At 28.7% G+C, this 24,813-nt stretch overlaps 1 protein-coding gene across 2 annotated transcripts in view; it reads left to right on the top strand.

Moving 5' to 3' along the window:
- The window catches only part of LOC107173196 (uncharacterized), a 171,738-nt gene that overhangs the window by 128,796 nt on the left and 18,129 nt on the right, over positions 1–24,813 (top strand). Inside the window, exon 3 of one of the 2 annotated variants that reach the window (XM_089215719.1) lies at positions 16,049–20,125. In XM_089215719.1, coding sequence (XP_089071845.1) covers positions 19,568–20,125 — 558 coding nt within the window. In that variant the 5' untranslated portion in view covers positions 16,049–19,567. Of the gene's footprint in view, positions 1–16,048; positions 20,126–24,813 lie in introns of those variants that run through there. The other variant, XM_089215718.1, reaches the window with a different exon arrangement.

The raw sequence follows: 24,813 nt of genomic DNA, 5'->3' as shown, positions 1-24,813 counted from the left end.
GATTATGATATGGGGGAAAATTGGAAAACCTGTGGGGCCCTCATTTTAGAAATTTAATATCCACCCTATTAAAAAGTGAGTATCTATAATGTATACGTATAGAATTGTGGTTCCCTAACCATAGAAAGTTTGTGAAAATGATGCCGAATAAAAATATATAATATGAAAGTCTTTATTATTTTATTAGAAATGTTATCGATAACAATGTGATCTTTTTTTTTTTAGTCGAAATAGATTTAATATGAGTCTGATCTTATCACTAATGAATCGAAGAAAACCACATCCGCAAAGTTGACGCTAGCACATTATGCAGTGAATTTATCATGCAATAATATTTTATCAAATATTTGATAAGAATTTAATAGTATTTCATACATCATTTTCAGAGTTTGTTAGGTTCTCTAGAAGTTAAAAATCAAACTAACATGTCGAGGCCAATTTAGTAATTTTCGATCCCGAGGTTTCAAATCTACAGATCAAATGGATTTTTTTTGTTATTTTCTAAACGTTTACGAATTGCCATAATGTTCTATACATGATGATATGCTAATATGTATTATTATTTATTGCATATAATATCGATGATCAATGTAATTATTAGCTCTCAATTTGATTTAATATTCTCTCATAAAATGAAGACACTGAGTTTCAGTTTTTGCTTCAATACCTTGTAAATATCTATCAATAACAAATTAGAATCCAGTAGAATGTTATTTTAATTATTTCTACTTATTAATTCAACCTTATGAGAGAACATTCATTTTGGAAATAGTTTTTGAGGAATATGATTCTTCGTAGCAGGTTAAATTCGGGAAATATTTACAGAATTTTCATCTCCTCGACAATGCATCAATTTGTAGCACTAATAGTGTTATATGCACAATAATTATGTATCACTGACGAAATTTAGGGTACCTATTGTCTATTGTTTTTATTGCAAAGTCTCTTTTATTTAATTGTTAGAAGGCAATTTGATTTGATTCTGGTGCATTAAAATAACGTACTGATGGTACTCAATTACTACTAACAGTCAGTACTCACACTGAAATCTATAGAATTTGATGGCATTGATTCAATATTATATATTATAAAAACCCTTATAATCATATTATTAAATTTCTTCATTGGCGTGAGGAGATAATGATAGCCACCGTTCTAGTTCTAAATTTTCAAATAAAAATATTTGTGAAAAATAAGATTGTTGGTTACTCGTCTGAAAAGTTGTTATCAGTGAACCAATTCCATGATACAGCTGACCTGAATTTAAAATGTAGGCATAATAATTCCACGGTACTATAAATTACTTAATTTGAAACACATTATACATTCATTATCTCCATATAATACCGAAAAAAAAGTTTGATGAATGAGTGTCACAGAGGAAATTTTCCATCGATTTTGTCAAAAAAAAACTTACCATCTTGCATAGCAAAGGCTTGATGCTTCATTTGGCCATTTTAATATCAATATTTACGTACCTTAATTAAATTGCCAGTAGATATATAAAAATCGTTTACATAATCAATTGAAGCATCGTACATCAATGCGGATATTTCTTTATGCCACCAATGAGAGTTTGGTAGCTTTTGGATTTGTTGTGGTACAAAATTATTTTAATTAGCTTCGATGTGGATTGTGCTCCATTATCACAAGTGCTACTAGTTCCATTTTACTTGGTATTGCTGTATATATTTCTGTACAGTCCAAAATCATACGACAAATACCACGTTTATTTTCAGCAGAATATTCTTGTCAAAAAATTTAAATTTCAGCCACTCGCTGTTAAAAATTAATTAGCCTTTCGGTAAACTTTTTTGTTTATGGTAGAATAATTTATGAGAAATCTTTTATTTAATTTTAAAATCTTTGATGTAATAGAAATTATTTGTATGAATATCCAACTCAGAATAATTTTTCGTAATTTCGACGAATATAAACTTCAGACGCTCATAAATACTTACTGTGGATTTACGCTCAACTTTCTTTGAATATCCACTATCAACAAATTCTGTAAAGCCTTCTATTCAACTTTAAAGTATTTTATCAGAGAGAATAATTTTGAATCAATTATAGTTTGTATTACATCAATTATATTTCACAATTTCCAACTTGGAATTTTGAGTTTGTCGAATGTTAGTTTCCGGGCATCAATACCATGGAGAACATGTGTAAACTATTCTATTTTTTGAATTAACACTTAACGTTGTCAGACCACTATATATCATATCTTTCCTTTTTAACCGACCATGTTGAAACTACGGATTTTTGGATGGCTATATAGTCTTGCCGTTCAGAATATGTAGGTTTATGTAGTGCTTGCTGCTAACACATTTGCAACTTTTAAAATTTCTCATAAAATTGTTCTCTCTTTTTACTTAACATTTTGAGGTTTACAAATATATATTTTTAAATTCTTATTCATTAGTATATTGTATAAATTTGAACTTAACAAATATAAAATATAATTATATCAATTTTAGATTTTTTGATAGTTTGCATGATTTACTTTTGAGAAACCGCGGTATTATAAATTATTATTTTATCTTATACAAAATAAGTGATTAAAAACTAATAAATATAAATAATTAAAAATATAGTTATGAATATTATAATAAGTTTAAAAAATTTTAAATTTTCTAGATTTTGATGAATTTTGTTGAAATTTGACCTTAAATCACTAATATAAAAAATACTTAAGTACCTATGTATCATTCATATTTTTCAACTGCAATTATCACAACGTATGAAAAACCTTGTATTACATTAAACAAAAAAAAAAAGAAGTGACTTTCAAAGAAAAAATATTAGGAATCAGGTGAATATTAAGAGGACGCCACACCCGTATGTGTTGTCTCCATCTTAAAAACGTATAACATAGCAAAATCTGTTTAGCGCGGGACAACTTATTTCCCTCAATATTTATAATCGAATTTTCAAAATTTCATAACGCATAGGTAAGAAATTTATCTGTGTCATAGCGTCGTTATTTTTTTGATAGCACAAACCAATAATTTTAAGTAATTTAATGAAAAAATAAAAAATAAATGTATTTTCTTAAGCTTATAACTTTAATTATATTTACGTTATCAAAAAAATAACGACGCTATGACACAGATAAAGTTCTTACCTATGCGTGGTGGAATTTTGGTAATTCATCTATAAGTACTAAGGGAGTAAAGTTGTCCCGCGCTAAACAGATTTTGCTATGTTATACGTTTGTAAGACGGAGACAACACATGCGGGTGTGGCGTCCTCTTAAATGATTAATTACTGTACTATAAATGTATGGCGTCCTCTTAAGAGGACGCTACACCCGCATGTATTGTCTCCGTCTTACAAGTGCGTAACATTGCAAAAACTGTTTCGCGCGGGAAAGAACCGAGAAGGCTACAGCTATAACTAAGAAACGAAATTTTCACTACATAATAAGGAGAACATTTACTGTGCAACGTTGTTTTCAATTTTTCGATATCACAAATAGAAAAAAAGTTCTTATTGTTTCAAAATGCATAATTTTTGCATTTTTCAAAATCGAATAACTTTTTTTTCAGTTCTAATATCAAAAAAATAAAAACAACGTTGCACAGTCGAAATTCCCTTTTATCTGTGGTGAGAATTTCGTTTTTTAGTTATGACTGTAGCCTTCTCGGTTCTTTCCCGCGCGAAACAGTTTTTGCAATGTTACGTACTTGTAAGACGGAGACAACACATGCGGGTGTAGCGTCCTCTTAAGTAAAATTGTTGACTTCAAAAATTCATAAAAAAAATTATTTAACTTTCTTGTAAATTTTTATTTTTGTATTTTGAGCGTAGGAAAATTTATGATGAATAGTGCATTCAATTTTAATATCTTAAATACGTTTTTATGAATTTCTAACACAAAATAATTTATTATATTTTTGATGTTGATAAATTTCGTCTAAAAATTTACTCCAGAGCTCATAAAAAATGATTGTGAATTTATTTTAATTAAAAAAATAAATACTTTTCATTACAATACAGTTATTGTCTTATTGATGACACTTGTGTTGTGGAATGTAAATCAGTGGATAGGTCGCTTATTGGACTGTTACCCAATTTTTCGAATACTGGCTTTGTGTAAAAATTACTGCTTTTTACTCCTATGGTTTTAAAAACTACTTGGAATTGTTTATCTTTGACTCCCCCCCCTCAAAACTATTAAATAATATATAGACATATAAAAAGTATAAATAAATACTCCTCCCAAGAGTTTTCTACTCACGCAGAAGACTGGTTAGTGTTGTACAGAAGTAGTGACATAGAATAATATGTTTAAAAGAGTGACGACAAATCATAAAGGCGTTAAAAAAGGATTCTAAAGGCTCTGTCAAACAGAAAGCGTTATCTTCACGTCGCGTGATTTTGTAATTTGTTACAACGCGGCGTTATTCACGCGCGTGAAAGCACCACGCCGACGAGCCATTTACCGCTTTTACGCGCGTTATAACGCGTTCTGTTTAACAGAGCCTTAAGCAAAATACAGTACATTATATTATACTGACTATAAAATGTTCATAGCAGGATATTTTAAAAGTCTTCAAATTTTCAAAATGGCTTCAATAATATGTTATAGCATTCCATAATGCAAATATATTATAAAAAACATTGTGCTTTATTAATCAAGTCTATATAATTTTCAATTCTAAAATAGTGGTACCATCATTATATATCTATTATCCATTAACAAAATTGCTGAAATACAATTTAAAAAAGCGGGTAAGTCATGTATGTTGCTCTGCTGTACAGTAGGTTACAAGTGGGTTACTGTAATGGATGGAATTAAATTTGAATCCAATGATATTATATCATTGTATACAAAAAACGATTCTGAGCGAAGACGGTTTATCTGTCTAGGATTATTATAGATTATTAAAAATTTTCAAATCTTAGATTTAAAAAGAAAAATTTTTATGAATTTCTAGTTTGAAATAATTTGCGAATTTTCGTGATTTTTACATATGTTGTCAAAATTCAAACTTTGAATGCTTGTAAAAAAAAATTGTGACTACGCATTTCTTTTATTTTTCAATTTTTATTGTAAAAATATATTATGAGCCTGGTATTAAATTTTCAAATCTTAGATATAAAAAGAAAATTTTTTATGAATTTCTAGCTTAAAATAATTTCTGTATTTTCGTGATTTTTACATAATATGTTGTCAAAACTCAAACTTTGATTGCTTAAAAAAAAAATTTTGACTATATATTCCTTTTATTTTGCAACTACTATTGTAACAATATGTTAAGAGCCTTGTATTAAATTTTCAAGCTTTTCTGCCTAACAAATACATTTTTATCGATATTAATTTAAAAAAAACTAATTATGATCGAAAATTTCAAATGCATATGAATAGTTAAACTTAAGTCGAAAATTTTGAAAATTGCGTGGTGGATAGTATATACTTATATAAACATTTGGTGAAAATATCATGTATCTCTAAGGTAATTTTTTTAAAAATTACATCAAAAACCAAAATCGATTTTGTCGAAAAATTAGTGTACGTAAACTTTCCCGTTTTTCACTTAATTTTTAGTTTGTTTTTCTTGATTATTTAGAAAAGTATTAAGAATTTTTATCCCCCAAAGTACCAACTAAATTCACTTTCTGATCGAACGAGGTACTGAATTCAAAAATCGAAGCACTTTTACTGCCCCATAACGTGATGACAGACACACACAAAAAAAAAACACACACACATTATGGTAAAATCAATACATTCATCGCTCCACTCAGAATCTAAAATGTACATATTTCTTTCATTAATTTTTAACATAAGGTGTTCTTTGAAAAAAAAAAATCAATTCAACGTAATTAATCTAATTACTTTATTTTTGTAGTACCTAACGTGATATTATAAATATAAATGAAATATTATAAATTCAAATATTTCTATTATAATCACCTGGAAAGAACGCGTTCAAAGGAACTTGTTCTAATTTCAAGAACTTAACGGAAACATAGTTTTTTTTTTCATATGAAGGAATTATATGAAATTTTGTTCATTGTTTAGAGAAACATGAACGATTTTATTTGCTCGTTTTATTGTCCATTCTTATATAAATATATGATATTAAAATAATTTTGACAATGTTTTTCAAGATCACAACGATCTGATCTTGTATGAAATAAATAAATTAAAAATTAAAAAAACTAAAACTACCTAATTTGATAATGATTACTATAAATTATGTTGAAATATACGATGAATAGCTAATCCCCGTGCCCTCCTTAATTTCTTTACACTATAGACCAAATAACCACGATTTACTTATGTTTAATATTGATATTAATAAATTTAATTTAATTTATATATTTAAATAATATTTATATATATTAATATATTAACTAACACAACAGATATATTTGCGTAGATTGGGGTCGAATAAACGATTGATATACAATATACATATTCGGTCCTCTTATCCTTCAGTTCATATGTATTTAAAAGATTATTTTTATTTTTATATAAAACCATCTGATCTCCGTGTATTTCGTTGCCCGTTAAAAATACGCACTTTATATGATTCAAAATTTTTGGTTATTTCATCGTTAATACACGGCTAGTAATAATCAAAACTTTCCGTGGTAAATTCCCGTGGATTTTACCTATGTTAATCTCCATAAAAGATTTTTAACATTGTCATAAAAAATACTGGAGTAAAAGTATATTCAATCATAATATTTTATCGAATTGTCAGCTTTTTAAAGGTGAAACAATTTTTAAAATTGGTTCCTAATAACAAATTTCTAATATTTCTTATTCTTCCATACTAAATTGTATGACTAATAGCAGCCATATAATACACAAATATAAATTTAATATTATTATTATTTCTATAAAAAATTCTCAAATTTGCGATGAAAAAATTAAAGGCAACTTATCGAAATATTATATATAGCCTATAGATAGATTCATTGGATTGTATAGCTTTCTGATGGTAAACAATTTTAAAATCAGTAAAATAGTTCTAGAGCTTAAACCGATCAATCAAACAATTTTTCTTCTTTATATTATATAACCCTTTCAACTTCTGTAGGGGTCATATTTTGAAAAAATCCTCTTTTAAGGGGTTTTGACATTATAAAATGAACTTACTGACATAATTACATACTTATAGCTTCAGTGGTTACGGCTAGACGACGATGAATCACTCAGAACAAAAACCTCCATTTTACTTCCTTAGAGGTAGAATTTTGAAAAATCTTTTCTTAGTGCGTCCCCAAATTGCTTAAGGAACTTCTGTATAAAATTTCAAGTCTCTAGATCCACCGGTTTAATCAGAGCGTTGATGAGTGAATAGTGATGGTCCAGCCACTATATTATACAGTGTCCGAGTCTTGTGTAGATAATTGTTTAGTTTAAATGTAAAATAAAGCAACGTCTGATACATTAGTGTTATCTGCTCCTCATCTTGATAGAAAGTTATCTGGTTGACTGATTTTTTATGAAGAACACACAACAACTATACGATATTGTAGTTGTAAATTTATATGAAGCCATTAGTCTTTTGCACAACAAAGTTGACATCCTAAGTAAGTTTTATATATATTTTTAAGAATTGTTATTTACAAGCGTTATAATTTATTATAAATATGCATTATGCACAAGCTCAACAGGACAAGATTTTTATATAACTCATATTATTATTATATAAGTAGGTGATAAATTTTTACTTATTACCGATTTTTTTTGGAATAAAAGGCTTCAACATCACAGGTCATTAGCCTAAAAGTAATTATAAGCTAATAATTTTATGGGGAGACATTTCTATGAAGAGGGATGTAAAATATGTTATGTACAATTATTTTTTTTTTTTAATTACATTAATTTTGATAGACTTATATTTGTGAAAAATGTATAAATATTTTTTCAGTTCTTTTCTCCCAGTTGATTCATTGATGATGGATTTCCGAGTATTTTTCTGGAGGTGTTGAACTTGGGGCATTCAAGAGTAATATGTTTAATATGTTTTATTGTCAATTATTGTTTGTCGCATAGTTCACAGGTCTGACAGTCTTCTTTGGTAATAAGGTATAAGTGCGTTAGACGGGAGTGTCCAATCCGAGACCTTGTGATGACTATTTCTTCGTGCCTGGATGAAGGTGAGGGAGTTTTTCATGGGTTAATCGATGGCTTGGTTTCTTTAAGTTTATTTGTACTTGGAGTCGCCTCCCACGAGTCGTGCCAATGGTTTTTTGTTAGGTTGTCGATTTTTTTAAGTGCGTCTTGGAATGTTATTTTGTTTATTATTATTGAGCTGGGAGATGTTATTGCTTTAAAGGCTGCTTTATCAGCAAGTTCGTTGCCGGTTATACCAGTGTGAGGGAATCCATACGAGATCAATTTTTATTTTTTGAGTGTGTTAATTTTTCTTGAAAGGCTTGTATAATTTCATTTTTGGGGTAGGGGTTTTCGAGAGCGAGAAGTGCACTAAGAGAATCGCTGATAATGAGTATTTCTTTGGAAACTAAAGTCGTTGCGTGTTGAATTGCTTTATGGATGGCTTGGCTTTCAGCAGAGAAAATGCTGGTTTCAGTTGGAGGTTTGAACATATAGTTTTTTTTTATTTTCTACGAAGGCGAATCGAATTCCATGGGAGGATTTTGAGGCATCTGTAAAAATTTTTGTGTGGTGAGAGTATTTTTATTTAATAATTTCTGAAAAGTTATTTCTAATAATTGAGGTTGGGGTAATTTTTTTTTTTTGAGTTCAAGTTGTTGAGTATTGGGTTTGAAATTCCACATCCACGGGGGAGATGATGGAAAGATAATTTTGCTAAACGTGAGTGGTTTAAACTTCAATAGGTCTGATAAAAGTTTTATACATATCATCGGTAGTGTGAGGTGTATTTGGACTGTTCCGTGCATTCTGGAGTCTCCTGATTGGGGCTTTAGTTTTGTTATTGGATAATTTAGTTTCAAATTTTAGTGTATCTTTGATCCTCTAAATTCAAGAGGAAGTTCTCCAGCATTGCACATAATACTTGCTGTTGAGCTTGTATGGAAGGCACCAGTGGCTAATCTGATACCTTGATTGTGTATGGGGTTCAGTATGTTAAGGATTTTGTTTTTGGCTGTGTTGTATATGACTGCACCGTTAATTACCTATTATTTATAATAAATTACAGTACTTATTATGATAAAATTAATTTATCATTATTATTTATAGCAAAGTACATTATGTTAGTTTAGTGTTAAGAGGATGTCTGTGCATTTTTTGTTTTTCTCTCTGGCCCACACTAACATAGCAAAACGCATTTAAGCAGAATAATTTTTTAGATTCTGAACGAAGTGATGAATGTATTGATTTTACAATGATGTGTGTGTTTTTTTTTTGTGTCTGTGTACAGCATAACTAGTCGCAGGGGCGGCTTAAGGCGTAGGCGACGTAGGCACAAGCCTACGGCGGCATTAAAAACATTATTTTTTAAAAGGCGGCATTTTTTGACATCAATATTAAAACAATTTAAAATATGTATAAAAAAACTAAAATGTATATTATTATTTTAAGATTTATTTTTAACATTGTATTATCGTTCTTTCGCACATATTATGAAATATCATTCATTATGTACGACAATTATTATTGTGACGCAGTGTTAGTTAGTGTTACATATGCCTATTTGACTATTTTTAGTACAGTTGAATTGTTTGGCGACAGATACAGACATGCAGTGATAAACTTTTATCTTTTAACACGTACAAACCGAAACCTTTTAATAATATATTGTAAGCAAATAATTTAAACGTATTACTGAGGAATAGCTATCGCTCATTCCCCATTCACTCCAGTGTAAGCTATTAAGCTTTAAAAAAGGAAGAGAGTTACCCACAGGCGATTTTACAATATATATGCAAAAATAAATTAGTAGAAATATTTCCTAATGTATACGTGGCATTGAGAATTTTGCTAACTATACCAGTAACTGCAGCTTCAGCAGAAAGAAGCTTTTCTAAATTAAAAATTATTAAAAACTATTTGCGTTCAACAATTTCACAAGACCGTTTGGTAGGACTAGCAACAATTTCAATTGAACATGAAATCGCTGACGACTTGGACATTGACGATCTTGTCAAAGATTTTGCATCTTTAAAAGCAAGAAAATTAAATTTTTTATGTTAAGGTTAAATTAATAAACATTTTACTGTAAATATTTTAAATGTATATATTTTTATCTAATAAATCTACCTACTATTATGTAGTATATCTTACACTATAAAAGGTTTACTTTAGTTCTAATTAAAAAAAAAAAACAAAAACTTGTCTCCTATTTATTTGGAAGAAACACGATTAGTATACAGGGGCGGCAAAATTAAGTTTTGCCTACGTATAAACAATCACTAGAGCCGGCCCTGACTAGTCGAAATAATGCTTCGATTTCAAACTTTGGGGGTGGTTTCCGATGTAAAATTGAAGATCCTTGGCGCATTATACAGGTAAAAAAAACATTTTCCAACAATTTTCAAAAAAATCGAGAAAAACAAAAAAAAATGACAGAAAAACGGGAATTTTCACGCAAAATCAGTTTTCGACAAAATCGATTTTTTTATATGGTTGTAATTCAAAAACTAATCACTGTAAAATGTAAATACTTGAAATTTTCACAAATTTTTTTTGAGTTATTTATAGACCACTGAAATTTTCAATTTTTGAGAATTTTTTTTTGAAGTGCCGGTAAAAAAAATTTGGACGACCAAAAAAACTTTTAATACAAGGTTCTTTATGAGTTGTTCTTATTGTAGCTAAAAAAAATTAAAAATCGTAAGTCACAATTTTTTTTTATAAGTGTTTATAGTTCAAATTTTTACGAAATCTGTCGACAACGCGAAAATTTGCAAGTAATTTTGAAGTTGAAAAATCATAACATTTTTTGCGTTTATAACTAAGGATTAAAAATACAACACTAAGTTTTCCATAAGTTTTCCTTCAAGTAGCTATAGAGAAAACTCGAAGCATCATTATAGGAAAAATTTTAAGTGCGTTTGAATTTTTACGAAATAGCATAACGATAACGATTTATAGTGAAACGATTTTAAATATTTGTTATTATTCAAAAAGTATAAGTCGTAGATACTTGAAAATTTTATCAGTTATTTATATTGGCATTTTCTTTACATGATTTAATTTTCAAAATATTTTGACTTTTTTTGAGATATTTATAGACGACTGAAATTTTCAATTTGTCTGAAAACATTTTTTTGAAGTGTCGATAAAATTTTTTTGGCCCTATCAATATACTTGAAAATTTAATACAAAGTTCCTTATAAGTTATTCTTATAGTGAATAAAAAATTATAAGAATACATAGGCAAAATTTTTTTTAATTAGCATTTGAATTCAAATATTGACAAAAATTCGTCAAAACCATGAATTTTTTTTTTGTGTTTGTCATTACGACCATTACGTTATGGGGCAGTAAAAATCCTTCGACTTCTAACTTCAGTACCTTGTTAAATCAAAAAGTGAATCTAGTTGATACTTTGGGGGATCAAAAGTAAAAAATTCTTAATATTTTTCTAAGTAATCGGGATAAACAAACTAAAAATTAACGGAAAAACAGGAAATTTTACGTACAGTTTTCGACAAAATCGATTTTGATTTTTGATTTAACTTTAAAACGAATGTCCATTGATACATGAAATTTTCACTGAATGTTTATATAAGTACCTATATTCTATCTACCATGAAATTTTTAAAAATCTATTCATAGGTATATGCAATTTTCAATCATTATTAGTTTTTTTTAAAATTAAAATCGATAAAAATTTATTTTTTAGGTAGAAAATCTTGAAAATTTAATACAAGGCTCTTAACATATTATTACAATAGCAGTTGAAAAATAAAAGAAATGCATAGTTACAATTTTTTTTATAAGCATTCAAAGTTTGAATTTTGACAAAATACGTAAAAATCACAAAAATTCACAAATTATTTTTATTATTTATTTAAAAATTCATAAAAAAATTTCTTTTTTAAACTAAGATTTAAAAATGTAATATAAGATTCCTTACAAGTTTTCCAATCTTTATCACAAAAAAAATGTACACCGGAAATGATACCTATCATTGCATTCAAATTTAATCCCATCCATTACAGTAACCTACTGTACAGCAGAGCGACATCCACGACTTACCCGCTTTTTTTCTATGTTTTTAAGTTAGTTTAGAGTAAAATCACTTATTATTACAAAAAAGAAAGAAAATAATATTTTTGAGGGAATGATATATTGATTTGTTTAAATATAGTCTCAAAACAATTTAAACATAATTTCAATTTACAATAATTTTTGTTTATTTTGATGATCGAATATACCTACAATAAAATAACAATGATGAAATATAATATCAATATGTCATTATCTCAAAAATATTATTCTCTATCTTTTTTTGTAGTAGATGATTTTACTCTAAGATAACTTAAAAACATAGAAAAAATGATTCTGCATAAATGCGTTTTGTTTATCTAGATTTTTTTAAGAAATTCAGAGCGTATACAATTTGCAGCCGCCAGCCTTAGTCCTTAGTTTATGTCCATTTTTTTTGTTTCATGTTGTATTTGTACCTACTTAAACTAGAATGAATTTAGTTCTTAATTAATAATATAGGTATTCATTGAAAAAACATTCGATTAGTTTTCAAATTAAAAACAACATTATTGTATGATAACGTCGCTAAACTTAGATAGGTAATGCATAAATAGAGACTACACTTTATATTGGAATCGATCGTTTATGACGTTTATGTGAAGAAAACTGAGGCTTACAAATACAAGAAATGCATACCTAGTAATTTGCAGCTAGTGTAAGTGGACGAAAAAAAATATTGGCATATGTTGGCCATCGTAATAATAATGGTAAAACTTTGCAAAAACCAGACAATAAACAAAACTGAATTATTTGAAAAAATATTGTATTGATGAGGACAAACAGGCTGCTGTGGGCGCGTTTACCGTCTCTGTCGGCACTCTGTACGAAACAATTCAATAAATTATTTTCTGGTGCATACACTAAATCGTACATAATTATATTGTAATTCATCAGTATTGTGTGTTAAGTGCGAGTGCCAACAACGTGACTACGTATATCATTATAATATCTTTATATACCATGGACAAATTATGGAAAATAAAGTGCCTACCTAGTAATAATAGCCATTGGATTTATTCACTTAAACACAAAACATTTAATGATAGATAGTGCATTATTATTATTATAATGTAATGTAGACAAATAATTCGGTTTCAAAAACATGTGTCTATATAAATTATTTTATAATACTTAGGCTTGCCAGACTCTCGTCGTCGTGTAATAATAATAATATGTATGTATACAATGATAAGTGATAATAGGTATTACATATATATATTTAATTCACTAAACTTGCGTTTCAAATACAATATAAACATGATAATTGATATTATAGACGCTTTGGGTGTGTTAAGTATATTTCTTTGATACCGCATATGGTTCTCGAAGTTTGCCGTTATAGTGGCAATTAAACGAATGAACGGCGCTATAGTGCTATAGTTAACGATATACATATATATATATATATATATATATATATACATATTATATATTGTAACAATCTAACCCCGCGGCGGCCGATCTGCTACAGTATGTTATTATTTATATTCAATAATACATTATAATAATGTATTGAATGCCTAAGCCTGTTGGCTATTTTATAACCAAAACGTATACCTAGTTAGTAAATTAACGCATATTTATTATGTTACATCTTATAACGCTTCGCGTAAGTTTTCGGCGGATAATTGCACATTTCAAATCAATAGCTTGGTGCGTTCGATATTATATTGTTCTGTTTATCGTTCGCGTAAGACCGGTTGATTTGTATTATTATTATGTACGCTTGCGTGTGCGTAAGGTTTCGTTAAAATAATAAAACTATTATTATTGTTAACGGCATACCTACGATATTACGCTTAGTTACAAAAAAAATTTAAAAAAATAATATTAATAATAACACGATACCAAATTACAAACTATGCTAGAATCACCATTGGTCGATAATCGGTCATTATTATTACATATAGATAGATGCGTGCAGAAATGAAGAAGAGAGTCGTATTATTGTGTTGTAGACTCGAGTTTAGTCGGTTTTGTTATGCACGTCAGCCTTCATATATACATATAAATATTATAAGTAGGTATGATAATTATCACACAATACGCGATTACCAACCAATAATTAATTTTGATTTTTGTACAACTTAACGTTCACTTACCCGTGTAATTTAAATAAATGATTTTTACGGTAATCGTGTATTACAATGAAAAGAGTCTGCGAGCGTGCGCCTATAATAAACGGTTATTAAATATAAGATGTGTACGGTCGATTATCAATATGATGAAACAGCACGATGTACAAAATCAAAAGCTGATTTATTATAATAATTTATGAAATAATAAATGCGCTGATAGCGAGTGACTTATTGCACTTCAATCCAACGATAGATCATTGTATAGATCATTGTGCATTTCAAAGGTACAATCCGAGCTTATGAAAACCTATTAATAACTTTGAACTCCTATTTTACGAACTAAAAATGCCCGCCGCATGTTGTAATGTCACTATTTGATTTTGTCATAATCTATGCAATTTTATTTGTGGTTGATTTATAAAATTATCTAAATATTTCAAATTTTAAATGCTTACATTGTTTCTTGAAGTTGTGTTGACTATTAATTAAATACAGTAAAATGATAGCTGGAGCTTATGGTATAGAATGTAGTCTAGTAGATTTTTGATTTTAACTTTGGTGATTACATTTTTTATTGAAATAATTTTAATATTTTTTATTCACGTCTACTTCTTCAATACAAAAATTTAAAAAAATTAAATATATAATTAATATTTTGTATAAGGAACTAACACAACAAGTATAAACAAAATAATTTTATTGTAGGTGCAAAAAAATTATTATTATATTAATAATGCTACATAAAAATGGTAAAAAAAAAAAAATTGTATAAACTGTATAAATTATACCGACGGACCTACAAGTAAACATTTAGGTAGGTATGTTACATTATAATGTCAATACGTGATATTGTATTAGTATATAGTTAAGCTTGCTTTTTATTTTCTGTATCTTATAATTAAGGGGATATCAACGCACTGTTTGTTTTCTTCTCTTTATGGTTGTATTTACACAGAATCTATTTTATTTTGAAAGTCAAATACAAAATTAAATTATAATAAAATATAAAACCAATATGTCATATCCTTAAAAATATTATTTTTTATTCAATTTTAATATTAAATTTTTCGTAATAGGTGATTTTACTCTAAGATTACTCAAAAACCATAAATTACGATCTTAGGTTAATGTATTTTATCTGTATAGATGTTGCACGTGGATCTGAGATAGAAAATAAATATTATGCTGACATCATCATAAATTAAAATGTTTAACATTGTATTGGTTTGGAACCAATTTAGTTATGATTCATTCAAAAAAGTTTCTGCAACAAAATATTATCATCCTTAATCATCCTTTCTTGAGGTTGATTTATGTAGAAAATTGTCAAGTCCACCAGTCTCTTATTTTTATATAATAATGTATTGTTAATTTCAAATAGTACCTACACACTAATTTCAGTGATCTACTAAATGACGAGGTAATATAATAATATCTGTAAACCATACAGCTAAGTAAATTCAACTACCTATATTTTTAATTTTTAATTGCAAATATTTAGAGATAATTTTGTAAAGTTTTGTTATTTATTTGAATTTAACATTGTATTAGTCGTAGATACGTCATGGTCACTAGTCTAGTTTTTAATTAAATATTTTTTATATACCAAAAAGTATGGAAAATATATTAATCCCACGAAGATTTTTAATCCGTTTAGAATTAAGAAATTATGTAAAAATTGAATAATATTATTATGTTATACTTCACTACTACATTGTATAATTTATTATTTATAGATACGTAGAAAAAACTCACGAGTCGTAGAATATTACCAATTTATACTATTCAGTTATTATTATTTCAGGTGGTTACAGATATAGCTGGAGTCTTCAACTAGCAACATCATAATATCTATTATCTTGGAATTGCGTTTGGCTGTGTCACACACTCACACATTTAAAAATATGACGACAACCACGGCATCTAAATTGTAAAGCATCGTGAGATTATTTTTAGTTTTCATGTACCTATATTGATATAATAAATCTCATACTTTCCTGCTGTCACTTGAAACTTGAAATATAAATTAAAATCAGCATTTTAAATCTTCTCGTAACAAGGTATTATAATATTTCTAATAAATATCAAGTCTATAATTTCCCTGGACAATTTTATGGTAATTAGGTACTTTTAATGTTATACATCACTTAAACTTCTCCGTAAAGTTTTATTCAGATACTATATTTTGTCACAAATAAAGTAAATATAATGAAGTACAATTTTAACTTTCTTGTCTTATCCCACAAAAATCTAACATTCTAACTAGGTAAAACAATATAATCATTAAAATACTCATACTCGGGAACTTTTATCATCATTATTCTTGGTAAATATCATTATAATAATATAGAAACTTTCTTGTGGCTATGATAAGTAAATTAGTACTTACTGATACATGTTTTTGATTAAATACGAATATGGTAAGGATAGGTTAGATATAAAACAGTTGGGCCTGGGCAGATTATATTTTAAGTGTTTACCTGAAGCCAGAAAATTTTCAAGTGGTGGAGAGAGGGGGAATAAATTTGAGGAGACATTTTGAAATGCAATTTTCTTCGCATTTTCTCAAATAAAAAAATGTCTGAAAATCCAGGGGGGACATGCCTCTGGACGCCTATGAGTCGTATAAATATTATAAAATTATATATACGTGAGTTTCGGGTCGAAGACAGAAAATTATGTTTTTTTCAAAATGGCCATATCGTTTTTACAATATTACCTCTTTAGTGATGGTAAGATTGATTTATTAAGTTTTTAATCTATGTAAAGTTGATTCTTGGACACAATGTCTTTACTAATCCCTGATTTCAATTATTTTTCGAATATGATAACAATGTACTCATACCAATTTATCCTTTAGAACTAAATCGTATGACATAGGCCGAATGTATATCCAATTAGATGTTTTATATTAATTATAATATTATGAGAACAGTGTATGAAAATGTATCTTGTATCAACATTGACAATAAAAATTAAATATTATTTTTATATGCTTAAAAAGTGTTATGTTCATGTTTCTTTAAAAAAAAAAAATTGTTTGTACATTATTATAAATAATAATTAATACTTAGTTAATACTTTATTTTTTGTTTTTTTGACACAATTTGTGTAAAATTCCACAGGTATAAAATATCTGTAAAATATATGGGATAACTAATAGTATAATACTACCTACACACAATGGCGTAACTAGGATGATTATTTCCTGATTTTTAAGATGAATATGAAACATTGAATTAAATTGTTTAATAGCAGAGATATTGTATCAAACAATGCGCATTTACGTCCAAGTTGATATTGATAATTAAATAGACTATTAACAGCTAATATCAAGTTGTTTATTTATATAGACCAATGTACATTTTCTTTACATTATAATATAAAAATAGAATGTTCTGGTTTTAATTATTTTTTCAGTGCAACTGCCTACTTGTGATTTTTCATAACGAGAATGTAACCTATCTACAAATCCAACAACGACATATTATTGATTTCTAAATTATTCAGGGGCTTTAAATGATTAAAGGAGATTTATTAAATTAAATTAGTAGAGATGTTATTTTGAGTTTATTTGTAAACGAACAGTGTTATCGGTTATGGGAAAGTTCTATTATTAAATTAAAACCACGGACTAAGATAATATACAGGACTGGAAACGATAAGGCTGGAGGGTGTGAGAGGTGAATCCTCCTTAATGCATACAATGAGCGGGGTACGGGCAACGGGAGCTTCGATTTTTTGTCAACACTGGCGCTATCCAAAACAAAAAATTAATAAATCGCTATGCTAATTAAGGACCTTAATTTCCCACCTATTTTATGCTTCATAAAATATTACATAAACATTTATTATATATTATTTTTATTATACGTCATTATGTATACATTTATACCCAACGTCCTAACATATTATAATTATTGTGTGATACAGTCCATGTTTGATATTTTACAACTTTATATTTATGACTATTTACTATAATTTTGATTTTAATCTAAGTGTATCTTAAAATACACACAATTATGGTAAGGTGTTGCGTAATAAGTTGTCTTTCACATAATGAAAAGTTAAAAATTTTCATTATTTACTTTACCGAAAAATCCAAATATTCGAAAAGAATGGATTTACATGGTGATTTACTGACATTTCCTTGCAGTGATCATAAAACTGAAATAATGACAAATATTTTCCCACATCACTATGAGAATGAAACAGTTTACTTTATCTCAAAAACAAAGAATTTAAAAAAAAGTTACGAAAAAAAATAATTATAAAACCTTGTAATAGGTTCCGCATATTATTTGTTATTTTATAAATGCTACCTATATAATAGGGTATGCCTTATTTCCATGATATTATGTCACTAACAAAACACTAATAAATTATAATATACGGTTATTAAAAATTATTGTAAATATCTATTTTTTTTTATCATGATAACACCAGCTGGCCCCTACGTCTATAACACTCAAAGAACAGCACAAATTCACAACATTATTGAATTGTAAACAATGTAAACTAAATATACTATAAACAATAATTTGGATAACGGCCGCTGGCCAAGAGCTGAGCGTTAGTGTTGATTAGAACTGAAATTCCCTCGTCCTAAGAACAATCATAATAATAAGGTGAACCCGTTATCAACCTTCGTTTCCAGTCCTGTATATCTTAGTCCGTGATTAAAACTAATATAAATTGTATTGTTTATAAAAATATAAGTTAAGTTCTTAGATAATATTAAATAATGCTGATTTTTTTTAAATTACATATTATAGGTACAAAACCATACAGTTTTTGCCTTATATTTGCCTTTTATATCATTTTATTATTCAAATTTAGTTGAGACCTTGAGAGTTCACCCATAACGTCGACCCATTTGTGGCCTTTTATGGTATCAGTTCATTCAATATACGTTGGTTGTTTATGAGATTTAGGATTTTCTGTCTTATATGAATTATAGTACTCAATAACCTTAAGCTATCTGTTATTAAAAGTGTAGGTGTGATATTTGCACCACATAATCTGCGGTGCGTTTTTTTCAGTTTATAAGAAGTCCATTTTCGAAAATAAGTTTTGTTCTGTGGATCTGTACCAGGAGTATGACATATTACAGCATCATCATTTATTTTATACATTTTGTGATATATTGTAATTAGTGCATTAACCATCAGTAGTTGTTCATCACTATAACCGTCGCATATATATATATATATAATACAAACTATACTATCGGTGCCTATAAAATTGAAATAACCACCTGTGTGGCTGAGTAATAATATAATATTAGATAATATCGCACATGTAGTTTAGTTTTCACCGTGTCATGCCGTGTGTTTCAGCACACGAGGAGTTGAAATATTTGGAAATGATGACGGAGAAAAGCGAAGCGATTTCCGCCGCAACATCGTCCACTGATTCGAAGACAGTCGTCGTCGTGACCGCCCATCAGCAACAGGTGCATCACGGTCGGCAATCCGTCAACCGGCCACCAACGTCGGCGCTCATCGGACAACATCACCATCAACACCACCACCACCACCAGCCGCCGCTGTCGCCGTCGCACCACCAGCCCGTGCAGCCACCATTGAACCTCAACCGGTCTGGTAGCAGCCTGTCCGTGACCGATTACCGTGAACCGGCGATCACGCCGACGGTAATCGCGTTGGAGTCTGTCGGTGGTGGCGGACGGCGGGTGGCCACAAATGGAAGCGTTTCCAACGTGATATGCGGTGGTGGGCCGAACCATCCAACGCACGCGGCCGTCTGGCACCCGCGACCCATTTACCCGTTTCCGTTGCCACTGACCAACGCCACTGCGCTGTGGCACCACGCTCAGCCTCATTTCCCCACTCCAAGTGTCACCTTCCCACCGTTCATCGAGGTAAGTTGATCTCGTTAATATTATAATCTGACCTACAGTGAGTCGTAATATCACAATTTGGAACAATATTTACGTTTTTGACTTTCAGATATGATTTTATTATTATTATTATTAGTTCAGCATCAACCATTAGGTTATTAAAACTTACAACAAAATAAATAATAGCTACATATAAATAAATGTAATACTAGAAAGTCTTAAATTGAGTTGTACGTATCAATAAGTTTTACAAATATATTATTGTATTATGGTTTAGGTGTATAGTTATATTATTTGTGCTGTGAAGTAAATACTTAATACATAGAATTCGAGAAAAAAAAGTGGAGGGGAGAATATTTGAACGCTCTGACAGTACGGTAGGTTTCGTGTGTAAATCGTACTAAATGATGAGCTATCGCATACGAAAAATGATAGTAAACGTTCAAGTGAAGACAGAATAATATAAAAAGTATAAATACATGTTTTATTGTTCTTTAATTTATTTATTTTACTATTAGTAATGCTGTCAAATAATTAATCTTTTCAAAAACATTGCATTTAAAAATTCCATTGTATGTATAATATATAATAATATTATATGTCTAAGTTTCCATTCCCTACAAATAATATTTTTAATTACATTAACTGAAATCATCGTTACAAAATAATTTCAAAATTTACTCGATTTTCACGAATTTTGTACAATTTGATCTTTAAAATACAGTTTTTTTTGGTATTTCGTTTTAAAATTACAGTTTTATCATTATTTTTACTATTGTTATTCTTACTAATTAATGCAGTGACACAAATATTATTTTCAAATTCAGATGAAAAAATTGGACGTTTGTTGTATAAAACTGTGTTTAAGTAAATATTACGCAGCTCAAGCTTAAAGTGATAATAATTATTCTGCGATTATTGATAAAAAGAACAAACAATAGATTTATATGGATTATGAGTTATGACTTCTTTAAATGTCAGTTCAAAGATTACACGAACGATACACATAATTGTACGTAAGCTACTCTTCAACCATTTATCGCATTTCCTTTTTTTTTTTTTTTTTTTTTATTGATATGTCTCATATATTATCTTTCTTTCAATTCGTAAGACAGACTTATTTATATAAATCCATTAAATTCTGTATTGTTCTTAAGTAAACAGCAGTTTTGTTTATAACTATTACCTACCAATAAAATATCAGGTGACGTCGATAAGATTAGTTTAGTGCATTAACTAGGTATCTAACATTTGCCAATATTGCCCCCCCCCCTCTACAATATTCGTATATTGTCGACATGACTATAATTAAGTGATATTACGTTTCTATCTACATATACTCCTATGGATGGTCGAAATCCCTACAGTTTTTGCAACTGTTTTATATTTTTTTTTTATAGTCCCTCAGATTATAGTGTCTAGATAGTATCTTGAATACTCTCAATGTTCTTATCATCGTTTACGTATTCATTCATTTATATTTGATTCACATTTACACTATCTGCATCAGTGGTGGAACTGATTTGACTTTATGAGGGGAGAACAAAGAGTAACAAAGGAATGAGGGTCTTATAGTGCAAAGTACTCAGGATCTTATAAATTCTAGCAATTTTAATTATTTTCAACAATTTTAAAATATGGTCTTTGAGCATATTTAAAAATTACAATAAGGAGATTTAGAGTAATTCCATAATTGTTGAAAAAAAAGAGTGAGCATAGAGATGATTCACCAAATCACCCAATCAGGGCTAGGAAAATTGGGTGGGCGCTTCGGAAAATGGCACTGGTACATTAATTAGAGTGAATTGAGTAACTTCAACAGTAAGTGGTCACACGAGGCATTTTACGAGGGATAAGATGATAATACAATGTATGATACTATTACAAATTGCCATTAGTTATACGCTGCGTTGGGTTACATGACCAAAATAGACAAATGATTCTTAATTCTTTGTAAGTTGTGATTTATATTTTGGTCAATGTAGAATATTAGTATTGGCATTCGCAGGGGGATGAATGGTATGCCATGACATCCTCTTCCGTCCGTGGATGTTGTACATTGTTTCTGTAAAAAAAATACTTGAGTGCAGCCGTGAAGAAATAAAAAACGAGTGAATTTCCTTGTTTTTTATTGTAACTACGTTTCTTATGGGATAGAATTCAAAACGTTCCTTTATAGTTAGTAGACGATAAACGCTACATAGGTACCTCTATACACTTAGATATCACAATAATAATACACTTAATATGTAACAATCTGCAGTCGACAGGTAATAATACAAACCTTTTGATATTTCGTATTATATACCTATATATTTCGGATACGACTCCGGGAAATGTGTTTCAGTATGTAGCTACACTTCACTTATAGTATTATAATTAATGTAACCTCAAGCTCAACCACAGATTTGTATTGATTGCACATGCTTTGTTTTGAATATTAAAAATGTGATTATTGCATCATCCTTTACGCTAATATATTTCTAAACATATATATTATTATACAGTATATATAGGTACCCACCCATAGAGTCAAAGAGTTGAAGTTCGTCCCACACTTCCACACCTAAACCCATATTATTATGATATACCTGTCCCCGACAATTTAAAAAATAGTACACACCTAAGGTAAGATATTTCGTGTACATTTAACAATTGTTATCTATAAAGGTAGTTATGTGGTGTAATAGGTAATGAATTTAATTTCCGAGAACTACAATGAGCAGATATATGCACTTTTAAAACTATATGCGCATATTTACTGCAGCAACGGTGAAACCATATAGTACGATATATAATAATACGATTATATAATAATACATGTAATCATTTGGAATCAAAAATTTTTATATTTTTTATATTTTTTTCAAACATTATATTTTATATCAATAAAAATATTGATTAATTAAAAAATAATATAAAGCCAATTATCTCTAATTTTTCTATATTACTCAAAAAAAAAAAATGAATCAAAACTAAAAACACAACGTTTTAAGTTTAAAAACAATTTTACAGCTTCCTTGTGATCATACGAGCTGCACATTAAGTAATCAATATACAGTATAATTATTATTATATTAAAATGAAAACCACTAATGGTGCTAACTTCATAAACGAAAATATATAAATGTATAATAATAATATACATTGTATACCTTCGCTTTAACTAAAATAATTAAAATTAGTAATTATTTAATCTAAAATATCAAAAATATCAAAAATCAGTTAAAATTTTGATTTTTAACGGTATTTGCAAATAACTAAAAACACTAGCAATCTTATCGATGTTATATAAGTACTGTTACTACTAAAAAACATATTTAAATTAACAATGATATTAATTTGTTTATCACTTTTTTGTGTATAATGTAATGCTATAAAAATATCTAATTTATGGAGTTGTCACTGTTTGCAGTATAGTTGTTATCTTGTAACTCATTGAAATTGTTTACTCGGAATCTTAACAAGCGTTTGTTTTTGTTTTTATGTATTATTATATGTAGGTATGCCAGGGTTTTGTTAACTCAATTCTATGTTATTAAAACAAGTTATTCCAGAGTCCACTAGTTACAGGGTTATACCTTTTGGTTCATTGCTTCATGATTTTTATCACGAAAATGATCCACTTATTAAGTCGTATATTCAACGGAAAATATACTGAACAATTTAAAAAGTATATAATGTTAATAGTACCAATAACTTACTGTGTGCGTTTGTGTTTATCAGTTAAGTAGAGATGAATTTATTTAGGAATAAAAAATAATAACACGATGTAAAATAATTGGGATTAGGAAGAAAAATGTAAAATTATAACTTAAAGATTTTAATTAAAAATAAAAATAAATTCGTGATAAATGTCATATTTACACCTCTATTAGTATATGCTTACACGTAAAATCGAGTTAATTTGCCTACAGGTATACAACCAATTAAACCCTACCCTGCTGTTATATTGAAGTGATATGGGGTGAATGTATTTCATTTTTTTTAGTTCCCGTCGGACGACGAAATCTGAAAATGTGTTATTTTATAAAATAAAAATGAGGGGTGTAATATTATTGGGATTAACACAGACGAACCGTCCGGTTCGTGTCCTGGAAATATTGTCCTAATAACAACGAGAAAATATCCATTACGGACAAGGTAGACCGGAATAAAACAAACACCTATTTAATTAAACTCAAGTCGTATACAATCTAGAAAATAGCGTTTTTTCTGGAATAGTATAAATATAATATATATACGTATAATATATTTTATATTAAGTCCGGAGCCGTATAATTTTCTTTACATTTTTCCAACCCCACTATTTATATACATTGGTATAATGTATACCGAGGGTATATATATATATATATAAAGGCAGACACATCGAAAACAAAATTTTTGTAGTTATATTTTCTGTCGTAAATGTTGTTGCGTAAAGTAGTTAACAGTTAACATGCATGACGAAGGTATATATGCCATAATATTATGTATATAATATATACATATATATGTATGATTTATACCAATGTAGTATTCGTTTTAAAGGCTGGCGGGTGAGTGGGACGACAAGTTGCGGTGGTTGGTGGAGAGTTTGCGTGGGGGTGTGTGATGGTAGGGTGGTGGTCCCTGCAATGAGCTACAGCCCGGCGGACTCTGATATAGTTATTAAATTCCCTAGCTATGCAGACGGCAATAAAACGCAGCTTTACGATCCGGCCCAT

Source organism: Diuraphis noxia, unplaced genomic scaffold (assembly GCF_037042655.1).
Source record: "Diuraphis noxia isolate RWA-SAM2 unplaced genomic scaffold, SU_Dnox_SAM2 contig0001, whole genome shotgun sequence".
Taxonomy (NCBI): Eukaryota; Metazoa; Arthropoda; class Insecta; order Hemiptera; family Aphididae; genus Diuraphis; species Diuraphis noxia.
Note: the sequence above shows the minus strand (reverse complement) of the source record. Positions and strands in the feature narration are given on the sequence as shown.